This window comes from Panulirus ornatus, chromosome 12 (genome assembly GCF_036320965.1).
Source record: "Panulirus ornatus isolate Po-2019 chromosome 12, ASM3632096v1, whole genome shotgun sequence".
NCBI classification, from domain to species: Eukaryota; Metazoa; Arthropoda; class Malacostraca; order Decapoda; family Palinuridae; genus Panulirus; species Panulirus ornatus.
In genome coordinates this window covers 31,180,340-31,203,151 of record NC_092235.1, presented here as the reverse complement: position 1 = coordinate 31,203,151, position 22,812 = coordinate 31,180,340, and the positions used below count along the sequence as shown (strand labels likewise).

At 41.5% G+C, this 22,812-nt stretch overlaps 1 protein-coding gene across 2 annotated transcripts in view; it reads left to right on the top strand.

Annotated features, from left to right (window-relative positions):
- The window catches only part of Tango6 (transport and golgi organization 6), a 180,905-nt gene that overhangs the window by 5,700 nt on the left and 152,393 nt on the right, over positions 1 to 22,812 (top strand). For both annotated transcript variants that reach the window (XM_071667770.1, XM_071667771.1), the window contains exon 2: positions 12,219 to 12,426. In XM_071667770.1, the coding sequence (XP_071523871.1) occupies positions 12,219 to 12,426 (208 nt within the window). The remainder of the gene's footprint in view (positions 1 to 12,218; positions 12,427 to 22,812) is intronic.

The following is a 22,812-nucleotide window of genomic DNA, read 5'->3' as shown; positions in this document are numbered from 1 at the left end:
GAAAGTGACCACCAAACCTGACCTGACCAACCTTCTGTAACTAAAGTGACCTAACCTATCCAAATCTATTCTAAGGTAATGTTACTGGAGTGACCGAATGTGACCTAACCTAACATTTCCTGACCTAGCCTGACTTAACCTGCCTAATATAGCTAAACTAACCTATCTAACCTGATCAACTGAATATAGCTAAAGTGACTTAATGTAATTTAAGTTAAACTACCACACCAACCTAATTTAGCTAAAGTGACCTGACCTGACCAGACCTATTATAACCTAACCTAATCTAACCTAACCTAACCTAAGACTATTATTACTGGTGTATTTTGCTGATTGTGTCACAGTTTAAGGATAGTGCATGTGTCGATGGCATTTGTCTTTGTACCACAAGTATAGGATTATAAAGATCGGGATAGTGTAAAGTTATTTATTGTATAAGGTGCTAGAATTTTTTTTTATTAAAAGCCAAGGGATCCCATGAAAACCTTCATCAGCTTTCCATTGTAGGCAAGTAAATTTGCAAATTTCAGTGTCATGGTAGAAATGTATTAGTGTTTTTTGTGTGGTCAGGCAGTAAGTACACTGCTTATGATTTTTTTTTTATTTGTGTACATGAACATGAACAAGAAGAGTCTTTAAGTCGTCGAAATTGAAGACTGGCAGCTTGAAGTTAGGATAAGTTTTCAAAGGTTCTTCTGATTCTCGAAGTGTTTGGCCAGTAAAGCTTTAGCATGATTAACCCATCATATCCATGAACTTTATAACGTACCTCACAATTGACTTATTTATGTTCTTGAAGGAAAGGAATTCTTAGCAGTAGATTCCTCCCCCCAATAATCACTTCCCTTAAGTGCAAGGAATAGAACCAATTAGAATGTTACCCATCCCTGTTGACTCTGAATGTGACTGACTGATTGTCTTCTCTTTATCATGTGTAGAAATTACATTTACAGTTTATATTTTATTGATTGATATTTAATGTGGCATGAAGGGATATGGATATTGGGGAAAATATGGGGTTAATGTGAGAATGTGTACACTTGTAAAATATCGACAAAATTAATGAAAACCTTCCCAATTACCAGAATCATAATAAGGTATACTAACATTATACATGTCTCCCTCTGGAGATTCCATGGCAGCTAGATACGTTTTATGTTTGCTGATATGTATTGCCATGTTGGCAGTGCATTTGGTCAAGAGAAAGGTGTAAGAGGTGAAAAAGAGGGCAAATGAGAGTTGGGGTGAGAGAGTATCATTAAATTTTAGGGAGAATAAAAAGATGTTTTGGAAGGAGGTAAATAAAGTGCGTAAGACAAGGGAACAAATGGGAACTTCAGTGAATGGGGCTAATGTGAGGTGATAACAAGTAGTGGTGATGTGAGAAGGAGATGGAGTGAGTATTTTGAAGGTTTGTTGAATGTGTTTGATGATAGAGTGGCAAATGTAGGGTGTTTTGGTCGAGGTGGTGTGCAAAGTGAGAGGGTTAAGGAAAATGATTTGGTAAACAGAGAAGAGGTAGTAAAAGCTTTGCGGAAGATGAAAGCTGGCAAGGCAGCAGATTTGGATGGTATTGCAGTGGAATTTATTAAAAGAGGGGGTGACTGTATTGTTGACTGGTTAATAAGGTTATTTAATGTATGTATGATTCATGGTGAGGTGGCTGAGGATTGGCGGAATACTTGCATAGTGCCATTGTACAAAGGCAAAGGGGACAAAGGTGAGTGCTCAAATTACAGAGGTATAAGTTTGTTGAGTATTCGTGGGAAATTATAGGGGAGGGTATTGATTGAGAGGGTGAAGGCATGTACAGAACATCAGATTGGGGAAGAGCAGTGTAGTTTCAGAAGTGGTAGAGGATGTGTGGATCAGGTGTTCGTTTTGAAGAATGTATGTGAGAAATACTTAGAAAAGCAAATGGATTTGTATGTAGCATTTATGGATCTGGAGAAGGCATATAGAGTTGATAGAGATGCTCTGTGGAAGGTATTAAGAATATATGGTGTGGGAGGCAAGTTGTTAGAAGCAGTGAAAAGTTTTTATTGAGGATGTAAGGCATGTGTATGTGTAGGAAGAGAGGAAAGTGATTGGTTCTCAGTGAATGTAGGTTTGCGGCAGGGGTGTGTGATGTCTCCATGGTTGTTTAATTTGTATATGGATGGGGTTGTTAGGGAGGTGAATGCAAGAGTTTTGGAAAGAGGGGCAAGTATGCAGTTTGTTGTGGATGAGAGAGCTTGGGAAGTGAGTCAGTTGTTGTTCACTGATGATACAGCGCTGGTGGCTGATTCATGTGAGAAACTGCGGAAGCTGGTGACTGAGTTTGGTAAAGTGTGTGAAACCAGAAAGTTAAGAGTAAATATGAATAAGAGCAAGGTTATTAGGTACAGTAGGGTTGAGGGTCAAGTCAATTGGGAGGTAAGTTTGAATGGAGAAAAATTGGAGGAAGTGAAGTGTTTTAGATATCTGGGAGTGGATTTGGCAGCGGATGGAACCATGGAAGCGGAAGTGAATCATAGGGTGGGGAAGGGGGCGAACGTTCTGGGAGCCTTGAAGAATGTGTGGAAGTCAAGAACATTATCTCGGAAAGCAAAAATGGGTATGTTTGAAGGAATGGTGGTTCCAACAATGTTGTATGGTTGCGAGGCGTGGGCTATGGATAGAGTTGTGTGCAAGAGGGTGGATGTGCTGGAAATGAGATGTTTGAGGACAATGTGTGGTGTGAGGTGGTTTGATCGAGTAAGTAATAATAGGGTAAGAGAGATGTGTGGTAATAAAAAGAGTGTGATTGAGAGAGCAGAAGAGGGTGTTGGAACCACTATTCCTTCAAACATACCCATTTTTGCTTTCCGAGATGATGTTTCTCGACTTCTACACATTCTTCAACGCTCCCAGAACTTTCGCCCCTCCCCCACCCTATGATTCACTTCCGCTTCCATGGTTCCATCCGCTGCCAAATCCACTCCCAGATATCTAAAACACTTTTCTTCCTCCAGTTTTTCTCCATTCAAACTTACCTCCCAGTTGACTTGTCCCTCAACCTTACTGTGCTTAATAACTTTGCTGTTATTCACATTTACCCTCAGCTTTCTTCTTTCACACACTTTACCAAACTCAGTCACCAACTTCTGCAGTTTCTCACACGAATCAGCCACCAGCGCTGTATCATCAGTGAACAACACCTGACTCACTTCCCAAGCTCTCTCATCCACAACAAACTGCATACTTGCCCCCCTTTCCAAAACTCTTGCATTCACCTCCCTAACAACCCCATCCATAAACAGATTAAACAACCATGGAGACATCACACACCCCTGCTGCAAACCAACATTCACTGAGAACCAATCACTTTCCTCTCTTCCTAAACATATACATGCCTTACATCCTTGATAAAAACTTTTCACTGCTTCTGACAACTTACCTCCCACACCATATATGCTTAATACCTTCCACAGAGCATGTCTATCAACTCTATCATATGCCTTCTCCAGATCCATAAATGCTACATACAAATCCATTTGCTTTTCTAAGTATTTCTCACATACATTCTTCAAAGCAAACACCTGATCCACACATCCTCTACCACTTCTGAAGCCACACTGCTCTTCCCCAATCTGATGCTCTGTACATGCCTTCACCCTCTCAATCAATACCCTCCCATATGATTTCCCAGGAATAATCAACAAACTTATACCTCTGTAATTTGAGCACTCACTTTCATCCCCTTTGCCTTTGTACAATGGCACTATGCAAGCATTCCGCCAATCCTCAGGCACCTTACCATGAGTCATACATACTTTAAATAACCTTACCAACCAGTCAACAATACAGTCACCCCCTTTTTAATAAATTCCACTGCAATACCATCTAAACCTGCTGCCTTGCCAGCTTTCATCTTCCTCAAAGCTTTTACTACCTCTTCTCTGTTTACTAAATCATTCTCCCTAACCCTCTCACTTTGCACACCACCTCGACCAAAACACCTTATATCTGCCACTCTGTCATCAAACACATTCAACAAACCTTCAAAATACTCTCTTCATCTCCTTCTCACATCACCACTACTTGTTATCACCTCCCCATTAGCCCCCTTCACTGAAGTTCCCATTTGTTCCCTTGTCTTATATAGCACTTTATTTACCTCCTTCCAAAACATCTTTTTATTCTTCCTAAAATTTAATGATAATGCTCATCCCAACTCTCATTTGTCCTCTTTTTCACCTCTTGCACCTTTCTCTTGACCTTTTGTCTCTTTCTTTGATAAATCTCCCAGTCATCTGCATTATTTCCCTTCAGAAATCGTCTAAATGCCTCTCTCTTCTCTTTCACTAATAATCTTACTTCTTCATCCCACCACTCACTACCCTTTCTAATCTGCCCACCTCCCACACTTTTCATGCCACAAGCATCTTTTGTGCAAGCCATCACTGCTTCCCTAAATACATCCCATTCCTCCCCCACTCCCTTTACCTCCTTTTTCCATTCTGTACTCAGTCTCTCCTGGTACTTCCTCACACAAGTCTCCTTCCCAGGCTCACTTACTTTCACCACTCTCTTTACCCCAACATTCTCTCTTCTTTTCAGGAAATATTGTGTAACATGATAACAGGTAATCTTCACTTTTATTTTCTCCAGTCTTGGACAAAAGTCCACATCAAGGCCAGGCCTTAATTGAAATATAGAATTATGAAACGGAAAAAGTAAAGACAAGGGAAAGTATGTATGGATTTTTGATAAAGTGAAATACCTGTCTTTTGAAATGCAGGTCATAGTTATTGGGAGACATGAGAGGTTAGAGGGTTGCAAAGCTTGAACATGTAGCCGAAGAAGCAGGTATCAAAATATCCCACCCTTGAGTTGCTGATGGCCACCAACAATAATGTGATGCAGCAGCTTCCTAAGTATTGTGTGGTCTAGCTTATAGTGTGGGCACACAAACTGCTAGCTCTCGGGAGCAAAAACCAAAGTAAAAGAGGGAAAAAGAACCAACATGGTGGTATGGGGCAAGAAGGTCAAGTTTGGAAGTTAGTGTGGGACAGTTTGTAAGGCAGATTGCTTTTGACTCTGTCAAGTAAGGATCCAGAGCTAGAACCACCACAAATATGAGACCAGTACTCCATACTAGAACGAGTCAGTCCCTTGTATAAACAGAGCAGCAGTTTAGAAGAGAAGAAGTTTTGACATCTAAACAGAATCCCCAATTTCATATAAGCAGACTTAGCTATCCTGTAATGTAGGGTTTCCAAGAAACAGTGGATGTTGCAGTGATACCAAGTATGTTCATTGAGTCAAGAGGTGAAATTACAGAATCATCAAGGAGAGATGTGACTTGTGAGTCTTGATAGAGAAATGGGTAGAAACTGGGTCTTTGAGGCATTAAACTTAACAAGATTTTGTGTACCCCACTGAGGTATCCAATGCAAGTCTGAGTTTATTGAGGAAGCTATGTCTAGCCGAGATGCAGATTGAGTGAGTGCAGAGGAAAAAGAATTGAAGGATGTGGATGAATACAGTGTTGAGACATCAGCATATGAATGCATTGGATTATTTGTGGAGGAGAGGAAAACATTGAAAAAAAGAGAAAAAGTGTAGGGGACAGGACAGAGGGACGCTGGCATTGATAAAGAAAAGGCGTAGGCTGATCCATCAAGAGTCACAGAGATAGATCGGCCAGAGAGAAAGCTAGATATGAAGGAGCAAAGTAAGGGAGGGAAGCTTAGAGATGAAACCCCGGTGCCACACCCTGTCAGAAGCCTTAGATATGTCAAGGGCAACTACACATGACTTCCCAAAATCTTTCAGGGACTATGACCAAATATTAGTAAAATAGGAAGGAATATCACCAGTGGATATTGCTTTTCGGAAGCCATACTGATGATCAGAGAGAGGATCATGATTTTCAAGGTGTTTATAGATACCTGAGTTAAGGAGGGATTCAAATATTTTGGAAATTATAGAAGTCAAAGCAAAAGGTTGATAGTTAGAGGGGTCAGAATGGTCACCCTTCTTAGGGGTGTGATGTATCAGTTCATGCTTCCAAATAGAAGTTTTTGAAAAGTTTTGGTTTTTAAACAGTAACAGAACAGACGAGCAAGCACACGTTAAAGTTCATTGGTACACTTTCAGTACACAGGGGTTGATGCCGTCAGGACCATAATCCTCACTTGTGTCTAGAGAAAGGAGTTCTTTTTTGGATAGTCTGAAAAGAGATTTCCAGAAGGGACATAGGGTTAGTAAGAAGAGCATCAGAGGGTGAATGGATGTTAGAGTCATCCATGATGGAGTTAGAGGAGAAGCAGGGGCCAAAGAGAGTTGCTTTGACCACAGGAGAGACAGCAATAATACCATCAGAGCAGAAAAGTGAAGAAAAGGGAGAGTTACAGAAGTTATTAGAGATGCCCTTAACTAAAGACAAGAAAGACATGTCAGTGAATGATGATGAGAGGTTATTGCACTTACTTTGAATAAAGAAACGCTTCGCTTCATAGATAACGTGCTTGTAGCAATTATAGGCAGTGATAAAAACTGAATGGGAGCCAGAGGAAGGAGGGTTTTCCAAGCTCAATATGCTTGAAACCTTGCGTGCATGGCCTTAGGAAAGGAATGGTTGAACCATGGACTGGATAAAGAGGTTGTCTTAGAGGAAGAGGGAATAACTGCTTCCATTCCTGTAAGAATAACCTTTGCTATATGTTTGGCACATCACCACGTGGGAGATAGTAATTTACCCTAGGAAAGTCAGAAAAAAAGTTACGCAAGGTATTCCAGTCAGCTTTGTTGAGGTGCCAGTATTTATGCTTGCAATATGTAATCTTCAAAAAATGTGCAACGTATTGTAACAGGTAATCCTCACAAAATGTGTGACATATTGTAATAGGTATTCTTCACAAAATATTGTGTAACATTGTAACTGGTAATCTTCACAAAATATTATATATCATATTGTAATAAAGGCAGCAAGTATGAATTATGTACATGTGTTTATATGTATATGTCGGTGTATGTATATTTTGGAATGTATAGGTATGTATTTTATCCCTGGGGATAGGGGAGAAAGAATACCTCCCACGCATTCCTCACGTGTCGTAGAAGGCGCCTAAAGGGGATGGGAGTGGGGGGCCAGAAACCCTCCCCTCCTTGTATTTTAACTTTCTAAAAGGGGAAACAGAAGGAGTCACGCGAGGAGTGCTCATCCTCCTTGAGGGCTCAGATTGGGGTGTCTGAATGTGTGTGGATGTAACCAAGATGAGAAAAAAGGAGAGATAGGTAGTATGTTTGAGGAAAGGAACCTGGATGTTTTGGCTCTGAGTGAAACGAAGCTCAAGGGTGGAGGGGAAGAGTGGTTTGGGAATGTCTTGGGAGTAAGGTCAGGGGTTAGTGAGAGGACAAGAGCAAGGGAAGGAGTGGCACTACTCCTGAATCAGGAGTTGTGGGAGTATGTGATAGAGTGTAAGAAAGTAAATTCTAGATTGATATGGGTAAAACTGAAAGTTGATGGAGACAGATGGGTGATTATTGGTGCATATGCACCTGGGCATGAGAAGAAAGATCATGAGAGGCATGTGTTTTTGGAGCAGCTGAATGAGTGTGTTAGTGGTTTTGATGCACAAGACCGGGTTATAGTGATGGGTGATTTGAACGCAAAGGTGAGTAATGTGGCAGTTGAGGGAATAATTGGTATACATGGGGTGTTCAGTGTTGTAAATGGAAATGGTGAAGAGCTTGTGGATTTGTGTGCTGAGAAAGGACTGTTGATTGGGAATACCTGGTTTAAAAAGCGAGATATACATAAGTATACGTATGTAAGTAGGAGAGATGGCCAGAGAGCGTTATTGGATTATGTGTTAATTGATAAGCGCGTGAAAGAGAGACATTTGGATGTTAATGTGCTGGGAGGTGCAACTGGAGGGATGTCTGATCATTATCTTGTGGAGGCGAAGGTGAAGATTTGTAGAGGTTTTCAGAAAAGAAGAGAGAATGTTGGGGTGAAGAGAGTGGTGAGAGTAAGTGAGCTTGGGAAGGAGACTTATGTGAGGAAGTACCAGGAGAGACTGAGCACAGAATGGAAAAAGGTGAGAACAAAGGAGGTAAGGGGAGTGGGGGAGGAATGGGATGTATTTAGGGAATCAGTGATGGATTGCACAAAAGATGCTTGTGGCATGAGAAGTGTGGGAGGTGGGTTGATTAGAAAGGGTAGCGAGTGGTGGGATGAAGAAGTAGGATTATTAGTGAAAGAGAAGAGAGAGGCATTTGGACAATTTTTGCAGGGAAATAATGCAAATGAGTGGGAGATGTATAAAAGAAAGAGGCAGGAGGTCAAGAGAAAGGTGCAAGAGGTGAAAAAGAGGGCAAATGAGAGTTGGGGTGAGAGAGTATCATTAAATTTTAGGAAGAATAAAAAGATGTTTTGGAAGGAGGTAAATACAGTGCGTAAGACAAGGGAGCAAATGGGAACTTCAGTGAAGGGGGCTAATGGGGAGGTGATAACAAGTAGTGGTGATGTGAGAAGATGGAGTGAGTATTTTGAAGGTTTGTTGAATTTGTTTGATGATAGAGTGGCAGATATAGGGTGTTTTGGTCGAGGTGGTGTGCAAAGTGAGAGGGTTAGGGAAAATGATTTGGTAAACAGAGAAGAGGTACTAAAAGCTTTGCGAAAGATGAAAGCTGGCAAGGCAGCAGGTTTGGATGGTATTGCAGTGGAATTTATTAAAAAAGGGGGTGACTGTATTGTTGACTGGTTGGTAAGGTTATTTAATGTATGTATTACTCATGGTGAGGTGCCTGAGGATTGGCGGAATGCTTGCATAGTGCCATTGTACAAAGGCAAAGGGGATAAGAGTGAGTGCTCAAATTACAGAGGTATAAGTTTGTTGAGTATTCCTTGGAAATTATATGGGAGGGTATTGATTGAGAGGGTGAAGGCATGTACAGAGCATCAGATTGGGGAAGGGCAGTGTGGTTTCAGAAGTGGTAGAGGATGTGTGGATCAGGTGCTTGCTTTGAAGAATGTACGTGAGAAATACTTAGAAAAGCAAATGGATTTGTATGTAGCATTTATGGATCTGGAGAAGGTATATGATAGAGTTGATAGAGATGCTATGTGGAAGGTATTAAGAATATATGGTGTGGGAGGCAAGTTGTTAGAAGCAATGAAAAGTTTTTATCGAGGATGTAAGGCATGTGTACGTGTAGGAAGAGAGGAAAGTGATTGGTTCTCAGAGAATGTAGGTTTGCAGCAGGGGTGTGTGATGTCTCCATGGTTGTTTAATTTGTTTATGGATGGGGTTGTTAGGGAGGTGAATGCAAGAGTTTTGGAAAGAGGGGCAAGTATGCGGTCTGTTTTGGATGAGAGAGCTTGGGAAGTGAGTCAGTTGTTGTTCGCTGATGATACAGCACTGGTGGCTGATTCGTGTGAGAAACTGCAGAAGCTGGTGACTGAGTTTGGTAAAGTGAGTGAAAGAAGAAAGTTAAGAGTAAATGTGAATAAGAGCAAGGTTATTAGTTACAGTAGGGTTGAGGGTCAAGTAAATTGGGAGGTAAGTTTGAATGGAGAAAAACTGGAGGAAGTAAAGTGTTTTAGATATCTGGGAGTGGATCTGGCAGCGGATGGAACCATGGAAGCGGAAGTGAATCATAGGGTGGGGAGGGGGCGAAAATTCTGGGAGCCTTGAAGAATGTGTGGAAGTCGAGAACATTATCTCGGAAAGCAAAAATGGGTATGTTTGAAGAATAGTGGTTCCAACAATGTTGTATGGTTGCGAGGCGTGGGCTATGGATAGAGTTGTGCGGAGCAGGGTGGATGTGCTGGAAATGAGATGTTTGAGGACAACATGTGGTGTGAGGTGGTTTGATCGAGTAAGTAATGTAAGGGTAAGAGAGATGTGTGGAAATAAAAAGAGTATGTATGAGAGAGCTGAAGAGGGTGTTTTGAAATGGTTTGGTCACATGGAGAGAATGAGTGAGGAAAGATTGACCAAGAGGATATATGTGTCAGGGGTGGAGGGAACGAGGAGAAGTGGGAGACCAAATTGGAGGTGGAAAGATGGAGTGAAAAAGATTTTGAGTGATCGGGGCCTGAACATGCAGAAGGGTGAAAGGCGTGCAGGAATAGAGTGAATTGGAACGATGTGATATACTGGGGTCGACGTGCTGTCAATGGATTGAATCAGGGCATGTGAAGCGTCTGGGGTAAACCATGGAAAGTTCTGTGGGGCCTGGATGTGGAAAGGGAGCTGTGGTTTCGGTGCATTATTACATGACATTATTACATGGGGCCTTTGTTGTCTTTTCCTAGCGCTACCTCACACACATGAGGGGGGAGGGGGGTTGTTATTCCATGTGTGGCGAGGTGGCGATGGGAATAAATAAGGGCAGACAGTATGAATTATGTACATGCATATATATGTATATGTCTGTGTGTGTATATATATGTGTACATTGAGATGTATAGGTATGTATATTTGTGTGTGTGGACGTGTATGTATATACCTGTGTATGTGGGTGGGTTGGGCCATTTCTTTCGTCTGTTTCCTTGCGCTACCTCGCTAACGCGGGAGACAGCCACAAAGCAAAATAAATATATATAATTAAATATATAGGTATGTATATGTGCGTGTGTGGATGTGTTTGTATATACATGTGTATGTGGGCGGGTTGGGCCATTCTCGCTAACGTGGGAGACAGCAACAGAGTATAATAGAATATAAATTGTAAGGGGTTATCTTCACAAAATATTGTGTAACAGTGTAACTGGTAGTCTTCGCAGAATGATATGTAACATATTGTAACTGATTATCGTCAAAATGATTTGTAACATATTGTAACTGGTAATCTTCATGAAATGTGTAATATATTGTAACAGGTAATCTTCACAAAATGTGTAACATATTGTAATAGGTAATCTTCACAAAAGCTGTGTAACATAACTTGTAATCCTCACAAAATGATGAGTAACATCTTGTAACAGGTAATATTCGCAAAATGTTGTGTAACATTTATTTTTATTTATTTTATTTTATTTTATGACCACTGGATATGGTAAATGGTAAATGTGTAACATATTGTAATAATGTATTTATCGATCTGTCCTTGATGCCTGTTCCCTTTGTGAACTCCCTCAAGGGTGTGGCCATAGCAAAAGTCTCCATAAGAGTTGAACTCTTGTGCTGCTTCTTAGACTTTGGAGCCTCCCCCTTAACAGGCCACTGGCAGAGGGCAGCTCTAGCACATTGTTTTTAGAAGCTCCTACCTAATGTTTCTACAATACTTGTACCTAATATATTCTAGCCTACTACTTCTACCATTTGCTCCCAGCTAATGTTCCCACCTACTACTTCTACCTAAGGCTCCTGTCTAATGTTCCTACTACTACTACTATCTGTTGCTACTACCATTTTGCCAAAAGGCAGGGCTTGCATGTAGCGCTCACTGCAGGGAAATTGAGACTTACGAAGAATGAGTTATGTGACTTAAGTGTTGTCCAGTGTTATGTGTGACAAGGAGAGATTGTATATTTGTGGACAGAATGGCATCAGTCTTCATATGGATAAGGCAGAAAGAAAAGACATCTACCTGGGTCAGAGAAATGCCACTTGACAATAATTGGGGGTATCATTTTTGGCAAAAAGAAGTGGTTATCTTGACAATGTTGTATAACATATTGTAACTGGTAATCTTCACAAAAAGTTATGTCCCATATTGTAACAGGTAATCTTCACAAAATACTGTGTAGCACATTGTAACTTGTAATCTTCACAGAATGCTGCAAAACATATTGTAACGGGTAATCTTCGCAAAATGTTGTGTATCATATTTTAACAGGTAATCTTCACAAAGTGTTGCATAACATATTGTAGCAGGTAATCTTCACAAAATGTTGTGTAACATATTGTTACGAGTGATCTTCAGAAAATTGAGTGTAACTTGTATGTCATTGAAAAGAAGTAAATTATTGAAATGCCCTCATTTGCTGTAGTAATGTAAAAGGTAACATTTAGAATAAACAGTTCAGTTAAATTGGATTTTTTCTTAACTCTTAGGTCATATGTTCTTTGTATAATTTTTTTTTAGTGATTTACCAGATAGTTGAAATGTGATTTGGTTTTTAAAAGCTTCTTTATTGAATCTAGCATGTTTTGTGCTTGTGTTCATAAGAATGTATATGGATATATATTACAAGATTGGATATGGATAATTATTATTATTTGCTGTTTTTGCTCTAGGCTCACAAGGCTGGACTTCCTTGGAGAATGTGAGAGCAGTATTAACAAAGTTGAAGGATTGGTTATACTCTCAGGAAGATGATGGAGAACTTATGAATGATGATGCAGCTGCAACTCTTATGACTGATACTAAGGCTGCAAGGCAAAGAATGCAAACAGCTTTGACTCATCTACTTTCATGTGTTGATGTTTCTACATTTGATGCTAGGTTAGTGCAAGCATGCAATAGTGCAGTATTTGTAAAGTGGAATTCATTCTTGTTCCATCTTATCTTTTGTCCCTTTTTATTGTTCCCTTCCCTTTTTAGATAGGCTCAGGCAAAACTTTTCTGAAAAGGTAGCATTTACAGATTTGCATGACCCTTTGTACTCATTTTGGCGAGTAAGTTTAGCTTGGCTTTCTACATCAGAATGGTTTACCCAGTGAGTGCTGTTAGACTCTCTTCACATCTTTTATAGCCATCTTATAACCACATGGTTAATGTGATTTTGACTTGCTTATAGTAGGGACTTAATTGTACTTGCAAAGATACAAAAAAACTCAAGAATTTTGAAATCTGTTTTTATATGCTTATGAATTTCATTATTTTTAGCTTAAGAAAAGGGAAGAGGATGTGTGTGTGTATATACATTTGTGGTATGTAAGTTTTTAGGAAGGGAAGGGAATTCTGCTTTTATGGGGCTCCTTATCATATGCTTTGTCTCCCTTCATGCAGTTTCTTTTTTGATGATTACTGCAACTGCTGTTACTTCACTTTTTTCATTGTATTCGTTTTTTTATTATTATTATACTTGGTCACCGTTTCCCGGGTTTACGAGGTAGCACCAGGAAACAGATGAAGAAAGACCCATCCACGCCTGTACACACACACATATACATACTTGATCGCCATTCCCTGTGTCAGCAAGGTGTCGCCAGGGAACAGACAAAGAACAACCCATCCACTCATATAAACATATATATTTATTTATTTTTATTTATTATGCTTTGTCGCAGTCTCCCGCGTTAGCGAGGTAGCGCAAGGAAACGGACGAAAGAATGGCCCAACCCACCCTCATACACATGTATATACATACACACCCACACACGCAAATATACATACCTATACATCTCAACGTATACCCATATATACACACACAAACATATACATATATACATAATTCATACTGTCTGCCTTTATTCATTCCCATCGCCACCTTGCCACACATGAAATAACAACCCCTTCCCCCCTCATGTGTGCGAGATAGCGCTAGGAAATGACAACAAAGGCCCCATTCGTTCACACTCAGTCTCTAGCTGTCATGTAATAATGTACTGAAACCACAGCTCCCTCTCCACATCCAGGCCCCACAGAACTTTCCATGGTTTACCCAAGACACTTCACATGCCCTGATTCAATCAATTGACAGCACGTCGACCCCTGGTATACCACATCATTCCAATTCACTCTATTCCTTGTACGCCTTTCACCCTCCTGCATGTTCAGGCCCCGATCACTCAAAATCTTTTTCACTCCATCTCTCCACCTCCAATTTGGTCTCTCACTTCTTGTTCCCTCCAGCTCTGACACATATATCCTCTTTGTCAATCTTTCCTCTCTCATTCTCTCCATGTGACCAAACCATTTCAAAACACCCTCATCTGCTCTCTCAACCACGCTCTTTTTATTACCACACATCTCTCTTACCCTATTATTACTTACTCGATCAAACCATCTCACACCACATATTGTCCTCAACCATCTCATTTCCAGCACATCCATCCTACTCAACACAACTCTATCCACAGCCCGTGCCTCACAACCATACAACATTGTTGGAACCACTATTCCTTCAAACATACCCATTTTTGCTTTCCGAGATAATGTTCTTGACTTCCACACATTCTTCAAGGCTCCCAGAATTTTCTCCCCCTCCCCCACCCTATGATTCACTTCCACTTCCATGGTTCCATCTGCTGCCAAATCCACTTCCAGATATCTAAAACACTTCACTTCCTCCAGTTTTTCTCCATTCAATATCTCCCAATTGACTCGTCCCTCAACCCTACTGTACCTAATAACCTTGCTCTTATTCACATTTACTCTCAACTTTTTTCTTTTTCACACTTTACCAAACTCAGTCACCAGCTTCTGCAGTTTCTCACACGAATCAGCCAACAGCTCTGTATCATCAGCGAACAACTACTGACTCACTTCCCAAGCTCTCTCATCCACAACAGACTGCACACTTGCCCCTCTTTCCAAAACTCTTGCATTCACCTCCCTAACAATCCCATCCATGAACAAATTAAACAACCATGGAGACATCACACACCCCTTCCGGCAAACCTGCATTCACTGAGAACCATTTACTTTCCTCTCTTCCTACACGTACACATGCCTTACATCCTCGATAAAAACTTTTCACTGCTTCTAACAACTTGCCTCCCACACCATATATTCTTAATACCTTCCACAGAGCATCTCTATCAACTCTATATGCCTTCTCCAGATCCATAAATGCTACATACAAATCCATTTGCTTTTCTAAGTATTTCTCACAAACATTCTTCAAAGCAAACACCTGATCCACACATCCTCTACCACTTCTCAAACCACACTTCTCTTCCCCAGTCTGATGCTCTGTACATGCCTTCACCCTCTCAACCAATACCCTCCCATATAATTTACCAGGAATACTCAACAGACTTATACCTCTTTAATTTGAGCACTCAACTTTGTCCCCTTTGCCTTTGTACAATGGCACTATGCAAGCATTCCACCAATCCTCAGGCACCTCACCATGAATCATACATACATTAAATAACCTTACCAACCAGTCAACAATACAGTCACCCCCTTTTTTAATAAATTCCACTGCAAAACCATCCAAACCCGCTTCCTTGCCGGCTTTCATCTTTCGCAAAGCTTTTAGTACCTCTTCTCTGTTTACCAAATCATTTTCCCTAACCCTCTCACTTTGCACACCACCTCGACCAAAACACTCTATATATGCCACTCTATCATCAAACATTCAACAAACCTTCAAAATACTCACTCCATCTCCTTCTCACATCACCACTATTTGTTATCACCTCCCCATCAGCCCCCTTCACTGAAGTTCCCATTTGTTCCCTTGTCTTACGCACTTTATTTACCTCCTTCCAAAACATCTTTTTATTCTCCTTAAAATTTAATGATACTCTCTCAACCCAACTCTCATTTGCCCTCTTTTTCACCTCTTGCACCTTTCTCTTGACCTCCTGCTTCTTTCTTTTATACATCTCCCACTCCATTGCATTTTTTCCCTGCAAAAATTGTTCAAATGCCTCTCTCTTCTCTTTCACTAATAATCTTACTTCTTCATCCCACCACTCACTACCCTTTCTAATCTGCCCACCTCCCACGCTTCTCATGCCACAAGCATCTTTTGTGCAAACCATTACTGCTTCCCTAAATACATCCCATTCCTCCCCCACTCCCCTTACCTCCTTTGTTCTCACCATGTACTTCCTCACACAAGTCTCCTTCCCAAGCCCACTTACTCTCACCACTCTCTTCACCCCAACATTCTTTCTTCTTTTCAGAAAACCTCTACAAATCTTCACCTTTGCCTCCACAAGATAATGATCAGACATCCCTCCAGTTGCACCTCTCAGCACATTAACATCCAAAAGTCTCTCTTTTGTGGGCTTATCAATTAACACGTAATCCAATAATGCTCTTTGGCCATCTCTCCTACTTACATACGTATACTTATGTATATCTCTCTTTTTAAACCAGGTATTCCCAATCACCAGTCCTTTTTCAGCACATAAATCTACAAGCTCTTCACCATTTCCATTTACAACACTGAACACCCTAGGGATAAGGGAGAAAGAATACTTCCCACGCATTCCTCATGTGTTGTAGAAGGCGACTAAAGGGGACGGGAGCGGGGGGCTAGGAACCCTCCCCTTCTTGTATTTTAACTTTCTAAAAGGGGAAACAGAAGGAGGAGTCACGCTGGGAGTGCTCATCCTCCTCGAAGACTCAGATTGGGGTGTCTAAATGTGTGTGGATGTAACCAAGATGAGAAAAAAGGAGAGCTAGGTAGTATGTTTGAGGAAAGGAACATGGATGTTTCGGCTCTGAGTTAAATGAGGCTTAATGGTAAAGGGGAAGAGTGGATTGGGAATGTCTTGTGAGTAAAGTCAGGGGTTAGTGAGAGGACAAGAGCAAGTGAAGGAGTAGCACTACTCCTGAAACAGGAGTGGTTGGAGTATGTGATAGAGAGTAAGAAAGGTAAACTCTAGATTGATATGGGTAAAACTGAAAGTGGATGGAGAGAGATGGGAGATTATTGGTGCATATGCACTTGGGCATGAGAAAAAAGATCATGAGAGGCAAGTGTTTTGGGAGCAGCTGAATGAGTGTGTTAGTGGTTTTGATGCATGAGACCAGGTTATAGTTAGGGGTGATATGAATGCAAAGGTGAGTAATGTGGCAGTTGAGGGAATAATTGGTAAACATATTTTATTTTATTTTTTTTTTATTCTTTTTATTTATTTTTTTTTGCTTTGTCGCTGTCTCCCGCGTTTGTGAGGTAGAGCAAGGAAGCAGACGAAAGAAATGTCCCAAATATACAGTGGCAAATATACATACCCACAATGTACACATATATATATACACACACAGACACATACATATATACACATGCACACAGTTCACACTGTCTGCCTTTATTCATTCCCATCGCCACCTCGCCAGACATGGAATAACATCCCCCTCCCCCCTCATGTGTGCGAGGTAGCGCTAGGAAAAGACAACAAAGGCCCCATTTGTTCACACTCAGTCTCTAGCTGTCATGCAATAATGCCCGAAACCACAGCTCCCTTTCCACATCCACGCCCCACAGAACTTTCCATTGTTTACCCCAGACACTTCACATGCCCTGATTCAATCCATTGACAGCATGTCGACCCCGGTATACCACATCGATCCAATTCACTCTATTCCTTGCCCGCCTTTCACCCTCCTGCATGTTCAGGCCCCGATCACTCAAAATCTTTTTCACTCTATCTTTCCACCTCCAATTTGGTCTCCCACTTCTCCTTGTTCCCTCCACCTCCGACACATATATCCTCTTGGTCAATCTTTCCTCACTCATTCTCTCCATGTGCCCAAACCATTTCAAAACACCTTCTTCTGCTCTCTCAACCACGCTCTTTTTATTTCCTCAAATCTATCTTACCCTTACATTACTTACTCGATCAAACCACCTCACACCACATATTGTCCTCAAACATCTCATTTCCAGCACATCCATCCTCCTGTGCACAACTCTCTGCATAGCCCATGCCTCGCAACCATACAACATTGTTGGAACCACTATTCCTTCAAACATACCCATTTTTGCTTTCCGAGATAATGTTCTCGATTTCCACACATTCTTCAAGGCTCCCAGGCTTTTCGCCCCCCTCCCCCACCCTATGATTCACTTCCACTTTCATGGTTCCATCTGCTGCCAGATCCACTCCCAGATATCAAAAACACTTTACTTCCTCCAGTTTTTCTCCATTCAAACTTACCTCCCAATTGACTTGACCCTCAACCCTACTGTACCTAATATAACCTTGCTCTTATTCACATTTACTCTTAACTTTCTTCTTTCACTCACTTTACCAAACTCAGTCACCAGCTTCTGCAGTTTCTTACATGAATCAGCCACCAGCGCTGTATCATCGGCGAACAACAACTGACTCACTTCCCAAGCTCTCTCATCCACAACAGACTGCATACTTGCCCCTCTTTCCAAAACTCTTGCATTCACCTCCCTAACAACCCCATCCATAAACAAATTAAACAACCATGGAGACATCACACACCCCTGCCGCAAACCTACATTCACTGAGAACCAATCACTTTCCTCTCTTCCTACACGTACACATGCCTTACATCCTCGATAAAAACTTTTCACTGCTTCTAACAACTTTCCTCCCACACCATATATTCTTAATACCTTCCACAGAGCATCTCTATCAACTCTATCATATGCCTTCTCCAGATCCATAAATGCTACATACAAATCTATTTGTTTTTCTAAGTATTTCTTGCATACATTCTTCAAAGCAAACACCTGATCCACACATCCTCTACCACTTCTGAAACCACACTGCTCCTCCCCAGTCTGATGCTCTGTACATGCCTTCACCCTCTCAATCAATACCCTCCCATATAATTTACCAGGAATACTCAACAAACTTATACCTCTGTAATTTGAGCACTCACTCTTATCTCCTTTGCCTTTGTACAATGGCACTATGCCAGCATTCCGCCAATCCTCAGGCACCTCACCATGAATCATACATACATTAAGTAACCTTACCAACCAGTCAACAATACAGTCACCCCCTTTTTTATTAAATTTCACTGCAATGCCATCCAAACCTGCTGCTTTGCCGGCTTTCATCTTCCATACAGCTTTTACTACCTCTTCTCTATTTACCAAATCATTTTCCCTAACCCTCTCACTTTGCACACCACCTTGACCAAGACACCCCACATCTGCCACTCTATCATCAAACACATTCAACAAACCTTCAAAATACTCACTCCATCTCCTTCTCACATCACCACTACTTGTTATCACCTCCCCATTAGCCCCCTTCACTGAAGTTCCCATTTGCTCCCTTGTCTTACGCACTTTATTTACCTCCTTCCAAAACATCTTTTTATTCTCCCTGAAATTTAATGATACTCTCTCACCCCAACTCTCATTTGCCCTCTTTTTCACCTCTTGCACCTTTCTCTTGACCTCCTGCCTCTTTCTTTTATACATCTCCCACTCATTTGCATTTTTTCCCTGCAAAAATCGTTCAAATGCCTCTCTCTTCTCTTTCACTAATAATCTTACTTCTTTATCCCACCACTCACTACCTTTTCTAATCAACCCACCTCCCACTCTTCTCATGCCACAAGCATCTTTTGTGCAAGCCATCACTGCTTCCCTAAATACATCCCATTCCTCCCCCACTCCCCTTACCTCCTTTGTTCTCACCTTTTTCCATTCTGTACTCAGTCTCTCCTGGTACTTCCTCACACAAGTCTCCTTCCCAAGCTCACTTACTCTCACCACTCTCTTCACCCCAACTTGCTTCTTTTCTGAAAACCCCTACAAATCTTCACCTTTGCTTCCACAAGATAATGATCAGACATCCCTCCAGTTGCACCTCTCAGCACATTAACATCCAAAAGTCTCTCTTTCGTGCGTCTATCAATTAACACATAATCCAATAACGCTCTCTGGCCATCTCTCCTACTTACATACGTATACTTATGTATATCTCGCTTTTTAAACCAGGTATTCCCAATCACCAGTCCTTTTTCAGCACATAAATCTACAAGCTCTTCACCATTTCCATTTACAGCACTGAACACTCCATGTATACCAATTATTCCCTCAACTGCCACATTACTCACCTTTGCATTCAAGTCACCCATCACTATAACCTGGTCTTGTGCATCAAAACCACTAACACACTCATTCAACTGCTCCCAAACACTTGCCTCTCATGATCTTTCTTCTCATACCCAGGTGCATATGCACCATTAATCACCCATCTCTCTCCATCAACTTTAGTTTTACCCATATCAATCTAGAATTTACTTTCTTACACTCTATCACATACTCCCACAACTCCTGATTCAGGAGTAGTGCTACTCCTTCCCTTGCTCTTGTCCTCTCACTAACCCCTGACTTTACTCCCAAGACATTCCCAAACCACTCTTCCCCTTTACCCTTTAGCTTCTTTTCTCTCAGAGCCAAAACATCCAGGTTCCTTTCCTCAAACATACTACCTATCTCTCCTTTTTTCTCATCTTGGTTACATCCACACACATTTAGACACCCCAATTTGAGCCTTCGAGGAGGATGAGCACTCCTCACGTGACTCCTTCTTCTGTTTCCCCTTTTATATTCTTTTTTTTTTTTTTGCTTTGTCGCTGTCTCCCGCGTTTGCAAGGTAGGGCAAGGAAACAGATGAAAGAAATGGCCCAACCCACCCCCATACACATGTATATACATACGTCCACACACGCAAGTATACATACCTACTCAGCTTTCCATGGTTTACCCCAGACGCTTCACATGCCCTGATTCAATCCACTGACAGCAGGTCAACCCCGGTATACCACATCGATCGAATTCACTCTATTCCTAGCCCTCCTTTCACCCTCCTGCATGTTCAGGCCCCGATCACACAAAATCTTTTTCACTCCATCTTTCCACCTCCAATTTGGTCTCCCACTTCTCCTCGTTCCCTCCACCTCAGACACATATATCCTCTTGGTCAATCTTTCCTCACTCATTCTCTCCATGTGCCCAAACCATTTCAAAACACCCTCTTCTGCTCTCTCAACCACGCTCTTTTTATTTCCACACATCTCTCTTACCCTTACGTTACTTACTCGATCAAACCACCTCACACCACACATTGTCCTCAAACATCTCATTTCCAGCACATCCATCCTCCTGCGCACAACTCTATCCATAGCCCACGCCTCGCAACCATACAACATTGTTGGAACCACTATTCCTTCAAACATACCCATTTTTGCTTTCCGAGATAATGTTCTCGACTTCCACACATTCTTCAATGCTCCCAGGATTTTCGCCCCTCCCCCACCCTATGATTCACTTCCGCTTCCTTGGTTCCATCCGCTGCCAAATCCACTCCTAGATATCTAAAACACTTTACCTCCTCCAGTTTTTCTTCATTCAAACTTACTTCCCAATTAACTTGACCCTCAACCCTACTGTACCTAATAACCTTGCTCTTATTCACATTTACTCTTAACTTTCTTCTTTCACACACTTTACCAAACTCAGTCACCAGCTTCTGCAGTTTCTCACATGAATCAGCCACCAGCGCTGTATCATCAGCGAACAACAACTGACTCACTTCCCAAGCTCTCTCATCCCCAACAGACTTCATACTTGCCCCTCTTTCCAAAACTCTTGCATTTACCTCCCTAACAACCCCATCCATAAACAAATTAAACAACCATGGAGACATCACACACCCCTGCCGCAAACCTACATTCACTGAGAACCAATCACTTTCCTCTCTTCCTCCACGTACACATGCCTTACATCCTCGATAAAAACTTTTCACTGCTAACAACTTGCCTCCCACACCATATATTCTTAATACCTTCCACAGAGCATCTCTATTAACTCTATCATATGCCTTCTCCAGATCCATAAATGCTACATACAAATCCATTTGCTTTTCTAAGTATTTCTCACATACATTCTTCAAAGCAAACACCTGATCCACACATCCTCTACCACTTCTGAAACCACACTGCTCTTCCCCAATCTGATGCTCTGTACATGCCTTCACCCTCTCAATCAATACCCTCCCATATAATTTACCAGGAATACTCCACAAACTTATACCTCTGTAATTTGAGCACTCACTCTTATCCCCTTTGCCTTTGTACAATGGCACTATTCACGCATTCTGCCAATCCTCAGGCACCTCACCATGAGTCATACATACATTAAATAACCTTACCAACCAGTCAATAATACAGTCACCCCCTTTTTTGATAAATTCCTCTGCAATACCATCCAAACCTGCTGCCTTGCCAGCTTTCATCTTCCGCAAAGCTTTTACTACCTCTTCTCTGTTTACCAAATCATTTTCCCTAACCCTCTCACTTTGCACACCACCTCGCCCAAGACACCCTATATCTGCCACTCTATCATCAAACGCATTCAACAAACCTTCAAAATACTCACTCCATCTCCTTCTCACATCCCCACTACTTGTTATCACCTCCCCATTTGCGCCCTTCACTGAAGTTCCCATTTGCTCCCTTGTCTTACGCACTTTATTTACCTCCTTCCAGAACATCTTTTTATTCTCCCTAAAATTTAATGATACTCTCTCACCCCAACTCTCATTTGCCCTCTTTTTCACCTCTTGCACCTTTCTCTTGACCTCCTGTCTCTTTCTTTTATACATCTCCCACTCAATTGCATTTTTTCCCTGCAGAAATCGTCCAAATGCCTCTCTCTTCTCTTTCACTAATAATCTTACTTCTCCATCCCACCACTCACTACCCTTTCTAATCAACCCACCTCCCACTCTTCTCATGCCACAAGCATCTTTTGCGCAATCCATCACTGATTCCCTAAATACATCCCATTCCTCCCCCACTCCCCTTACTTCCATTGTTCTCACCTTTTTCCATTCTGTACTCAGTCTCTCCTGGTACTTCCTCACACAAGTCTTCTTCCCAAGCTCACTTACTCTCACCACCCTCTTCACCCCAACATTCACTCTTCTTTTCTGAAAACCCATACAAATCTTCACTTTAGCCTCCACAAGATAATGATCAGACATCCCTCCAGTTGCACCTCTCAGCACATTAACATCCAAAAGTCTCTCTTTCGCGCGCCTGTCAGTTAACACGTAATCCAATAACGCTCTCTGGCCATCTCTCCTACTTACATACGTATACTTATGTATATCTCGCTTTTAAAACCAGGTATTCCCAATCACCAGTCCTTTTTCAGCACATAAATCTACAAGCTCTTCACCATTTCCATTTACAACACTGAAC